Source organism: Colobus angolensis, unplaced genomic scaffold, assembly GCF_000951035.1.
Source record: "Colobus angolensis palliatus isolate OR3802 unplaced genomic scaffold, Cang.pa_1.0 Scaffold63, whole genome shotgun sequence".
Taxonomy (NCBI): domain Eukaryota; kingdom Metazoa; phylum Chordata; class Mammalia; order Primates; family Cercopithecidae; genus Colobus; species Colobus angolensis.
This window is the reverse complement of record NW_012119932.1, coordinates 8,859,391-8,865,174: the sequence shown is the minus strand read 5'-3', so window position 1 is coordinate 8,865,174 and position 5,784 is coordinate 8,859,391. Positions and strand designations below refer to the sequence as shown.

At 37.5% G+C, this 5,784-nt stretch overlaps 1 protein-coding gene across 1 annotated transcript in view; it reads left to right on the top strand.

The window, feature by feature from the left end:
* MRC1 (mannose receptor, C type 1) overlaps positions 1–5,784 on the top strand; it is a 106,375-nt gene that overhangs the window by 65,868 nt on the left and 34,723 nt on the right. The window contains exons 13-16 of the mRNA XM_011963909.1: positions 2,251–2,320; positions 2,856–2,983; positions 3,458–3,545; positions 4,597–4,741. Coding sequence (XP_011819299.1) covers positions 2,251–2,320; positions 2,856–2,983; positions 3,458–3,545; positions 4,597–4,741 — 431 coding nt within the window. The remainder of the gene's footprint in view (positions 1–2,250; positions 2,321–2,855; positions 2,984–3,457; positions 3,546–4,596; positions 4,742–5,784) is intronic.

Sequence of the window (5,784 nt, the reverse complement as noted above, 5' to 3'; positions counted from 1 at the left end):
CTCCTCCTCCTCCTCCTCCTTCTTTCTCTCTCTTTCTCTCCCCTTCTTTTTCTTTCTCCAATGGGGTCTTGCTCTGTCATCTAGGCTGGAATACAGTGGTACAGTCATGGCTCACTGCAGCCTCAAACTTCTGGGCTCAAGTGGTTCTCCCACCTAAGCCTCCCAAGTAGCTACAAGTATGCACCACCATGCCTATCTAATTTTTAAAATCTTCTTTTAAATAAAAATGGGTCTCACTATGTTGCCCGGGCTAGTCTCAAACTCCTGGCATCAACTGATCCTCCCACACAGACCTCCAAAAGCTCTGGAATTACAGGCATGAGCCACTGCACCCAGCCTTTTTTTGTCTTGATAGAAATTTCTGTTTCCTGTCACACTGTTGTATTGCAATTCATTTTTTTCCATGCTCTTGAGCCCAAGTTTTAGCTAACAAAATTGATAAAGTGTTCTACAATAATGCCACAGAGGTATTCTAAAGCGAGTACTCCCTTTTTCTGATTTAACCCTGATGATTATAATGATGGGTGAGGAAAGGAAATGATAGGTTGGGGCACATGGCTTTTCAATGCCCATTAAATGGCAATTCAGTATTCTACCACTATTTAATACATTCATAGTTTAGGCCATTCGTTTCCTCTTTATGCAATCAAATTCACTAAAGCCAACAACCAGACAAAAAAAGAAACCCAGAAAATAACAAACAAAAACCCCAATGAATGAAGGATTTGGGTCTTTTACTCTCTCTCTTTTATAAGTCACATCCTTTCTAGAGAAAGTTAGACTTAGCCAAATACAGAAATGTACCTACTATATTAGTCTGTTCTCACACTGCTATAAAGATACTGCCTGAGACTGGGTAATTTAAAAAGGAAAGAGGTTGAATTGACTCCCAGTTTCACATGGTTGGAGAGGCCTCAGGAAACTTAGCATCATGGTGGAAGGGGAAGCAAGCACCTTATTCACAGGGTGGCAGGACAGAGAAGACCATTTGAGAGTGTAGGAGAAGCTACTACTTGTAAAACCATCAGATCTTCTGAGAAGTCATTCACAAGAACAGCATGGGGGAAACTGCCTTCATCCTCCACTTCCCTCCCTCAATGTGGGGATTGTAGGTCCCTCCTTCGACATGTGGGGATTACAGTTTGAGATGAGATTTGGGTGGGGACACAGAGTCAAACCGTATTACCTACCTACTGCTTAATGATACTGTTTTCTAATAGTCCTGCTCCCTGTACTTCTTTTATTCAATCCCTTTGAATGGCGTAGAGCCGTGACATGCCCTGTAACACAGTTTGGCAAGGCTGATAAAGAATTTGCATCAGGATGAGGCTATGTAGTCTTTCCTAACTCAAGAGGAGTATGGTTAATTGAGCTGGTCACTCCCACTAATAGAAATAGGAATCCAGAAAGTCTTCAGTCCAGATTGGCCATCAGATTTAATAACACAATTTACACAGAAGGCGGTGTATTGGGCTAAGACAGAAGAGATTTGTAAATGGATTATTTGAGGACTAACACAAAGAAAATCAAGTATTTTATTGTGACCTCTGGAAACTTTTGAGTTACTACACAAAGGCCGGATTCATCTTATTCCTAGCCTTCGCCTGAGGATGTTAGGCTATGGAGATTTATTGCAGTTTTTCGAGAGAATCAGCAGTTTTACCCAGAGCTGAGAAGTGAACCAGGGGCTTCAGTAGAGAGAATTTTCAGGTGGATGTTCAACAAATCAAAACATGTGCTTGACTAGAAATTAGGTGGTTTTAGAGGTACTTGGGGTAGGATTTGTCACACCTTATTAATGAAATTCAGCTGATAGTAAATTTAGTTAAAAAAATAAAATCTTATATCATAGTCCAGCAAGTTGAGGCATCATAGGAGTCTGGGATATACTGATGTGGATACTTTTACTTAAACACCTTTGTCCAGATAGCTTGAGTCAAGTTAGGGTCAAAGTGAAGGTTGTCTTCGGCTGCTTAATGACAACTTGGGCAACCATAGTGCCTTGGAAGAAAATTTTTTTTCCCATAAGCCTGTGATGTGGGGGCCATAACTCATGAGGACCAATGCATGAGAATTAGAAAAGTCAATGGCCACAAATACCTCCTTTCTATTTGCATACTGGTGGGTATGTCCCAGACTGTCACTGTTGACTGCATTTCACTATTCTCTCTGCAGTCCTCTGAATATTATGACCCAATTCCTAAACCATATAATCTTTTAAATTTAATTTAGCTCATAACTCCCTGCCAGATGGGTGTCTGTGGTTGCATGTGCTTCAGTAGCTCTTGAAATGTACAACCACAATGAAAAATACAAGGCGGTATTGAAGGACATCACCAACAAAATGTTGAAACGTTGCCAGGTTATTCATTGTTTAAGCTGAACACAATAACTAACTGTGCACAGTTTTAGGAAAGTTATTTTCCTTAAAATTCTTCTTATTCATGTTTACTTTCTTTGTATCCAAAGCTTCTTTCATTTTTTTTCAAAAAGCTTCTTTCATTTTTTTCCATCTCAATGCCACTTTTTACACTTAACCAAATTAATCTTGTCTTCTACAAAGAGCTGTATAAGTAACCCATATGCCTAAAGTTCCTAAGATTTTCATCTAATTTCTCTTATGCTACAAAATAATTTTATTTTCTAAGGTTTTCTCAACAAAATAATCCCCCAAGTTTTGTTTACCCAACTATTCACTCATAAACTGATTTTAAAGCGAAAGAATTACATTGTTTTGGGTCATTACAATGTTTTGTTTTTCTGTAAGTGAACTCTCATCAAAAGTAAATAATTATTTCTCTTAATTTGATAAACTACAAAGTGTAAAATAATTTTTGTAACCATATCATCATCAGCTGTATGCAAAAGGAAAACATGAGAAGAAAACGTGGTTTGAATCTCGAGATTTTTGTCGAGCTCTGGGTGGAGACTTAGCTAGCATTAATAACAAAGAGGAACAGCAAACGATTTGGCGATTAATAACGTAAGTGGTATTTTTATGGATTACTCCTTTTTGTTATCTAGTTGGTGTTTATGAAGTTGAGAAAATTTGTCTGTTTCTGAAATTGTTGTCTCAGGATGCTAGTTTGAGCACCTGTATCATCTCCAAAATCTGTGGGCCCTGTTTGATCTAGTTTTACTTTCAAATCCTTTAATTTTATAAGTGTAAATTCTGCTATGACTTGCTCTATAAAAGTTCGAGATGCTTAATACATACTTATCTTTCAATACTATACAATTATTTACTCTCAGGCAGTGGCCTGTTTTTAAGATATTTGTGGGATATACCAAAATGCACATCTATTGCATAAGTCTTCTATTTAGCTGTTAAATCTCTTTACTTGTGTACTATTAATTTATGTTTTGGCGGTAACTTTCAAATGTGGTTAGTCCTCATAAGTTACTGGACTTGCTTCATGCAATAGCATATGCTTGCTTTATGTTTTGGATTTCATAGAGCTAGTGGAAGCTACCACGAACTGTTTTGGTTGGGACTGACATATGGAAGCCCTTCAGAAGGCTTTACTTGGAGTGATGGTTCTCCTGTGAGTAATTTCACTTACTATATAAGTTTCTTACTTTATCGTGTATTTATTTTGATGTTGTCTTTTTATTTAATCCAAACTTTTAGTAAGACAGGCCATTATGATAGCCACTATCCTGCCATGCAAAGTTGATGCGCAGGTAAACTTCCTAAAACTTGAATGTTTTATACCCTCTTACAGAACAATAGAAACGGAGACATTTTTGATATTCCCATTCATAATGATTAGGCCTCGTCGGACTTCTCCATTTCCAGGAATGAAGAAGTGAGAGCTTCTGGCATGTGCTGGCAATATTTAGAAGCCCTAGTCATCACAAGAAGTGATTTTGTATAATTTCAGTTCTACCTCTTAATTTCAGTTCTGCCTCTACCAGCAACTTTAATGAGGTGGTTTATTTGATGGCTTCATTGACCTTTGGGTTTTATATTTACATCTCTGGAAAACACATCACCGTGCTTAGTCCAAAACTCTGTGGGTTATGACTCCACACTGAAAACTCCATAGAGGTCCTAGACCCAGGGCCTCCATTTGTTTCTACTGTTCATTTTAGCAAAGTTTAGTAGCTCTGTTAGCAATATTTTCTGGGTCTTTTTCTTTTGCAAGAAGAATTAATTTTATTTCTTTATCCTACACATTTAATAAAGAGAAAAATTCCAAATAACACACTGAAATATTATCCTTTCCAATGGGTTGTAAAATTTAGGAACTCCCAATACTGAGAAGTGGAACTTTGTTGCCAAGTTTTTCCTATATATAAACCCCCATTTGCGTTCCTTGGATCCATTCTATTTAATAAGAGTAAAGAAAATGTTATAAAATTGTTATAATAATCAATTGTGTATGCTATTCAACATTGCAAGTTTCCGTGTGATGAAAGCTGTTTCTTTTCTACTCATGTTTGTGAACTGTGCTTTCAAAGCAAAGCTATTGTGAAAAAAAAAGTAAATTGATAAAACACTGCAAATATATCTTTCCTTTTCTGTTTGAATGAATGATTGGCGTTGGCTTGATACAAATGGTTAATGGTTGTAGTTTGATGTTTCTAATACAGGTTTCTTATGAAAATTGGGCTTATGGAGAACCTAATAATTATCAAAATGTTGAATACTGTGGTGAGCTGAAAGGAGATCCTAGTATGTCTTGGAATGATATTAATTGTGAACACCTTAACAACTGGATTTGCCAGATACAAAAAGGTATGATCACCTCTTCTCTCCTTTATCTCAGCTTGGTAGACTAACCTCCTGACACCCCAGTATCTTTCCTTTATTAGCAGAAGCAAACAAACAAAATAACAGAATCAGGGAACGGTCAGTGGCCATCATTGCATAGGAAAGCATGAAGTTGGTAAGCACAGATAAATGTGCCAAACGAACAGAGAAGATCAAAAGGCCACCCAGGAGTTCTGGGCAAGAGTCACATCCTCCCAAATAGTTCCCAAGAGCAGCTCTGATCCTGGCCCAGGTTCCATAGCAGTAGAAGTTTGTGGGTGTCCTAGGCCGTAAGCAGAATAATGCAAATGCAACCTCCGTTTTGGAATTTTCACCTTCTGACCTACGTTAATCATCAAATAGGCGAACATTTCCCGAAGTCTGAATATTCTAAGTATTGATTTCTCAGATAAATGTTCAACACAGTGAACAATCACCCTGGAGTGGCTTCTGATGCTATGAGCCCCACCATGTTATTGATGGTCAAACAATATACATGCTGACAGTCATTACCTGGGACTCAGAAAGTTCTACATATCCAAGTCAGGCTAGAGGATCCGAGTTCTAATGTTAAGAGAAACCAACACACCAACCGTCAAATAAACAAACCTACCCTTGAACCAAAATATACCTCAATACCTCTGTTGTAAATGGATAAATTGAACCACATTGCCCTCTGCTGTTGGGGAATCTTGGCAACCATTTCAGCTCTACAGCTGGAGATGCCTTCCTGCTTTGTTTATTTTCCATCCTCCAGCTTATTATTGCTTTCAAAGTTTCCAGAATAGAAGTTGTCAGTGGTGGTCCATTGTCCTTTAACGGTCTCTTAGCTACCAATGGCTAGTATCCTTTTTGCATTATTGTAGCTCTACTCTTGCAGATTTTAAATTCATTAACCCAAAAGCTAGGTAACCTGAGTCCCTTTATCAGCTTTCAACAAAATCCAGATATGTCATTAACTAATTGGAAAGAAAAATATTTCATTTAACTTTTAGTAAATCATACATTTAGAAAAAACAGATTTTCTT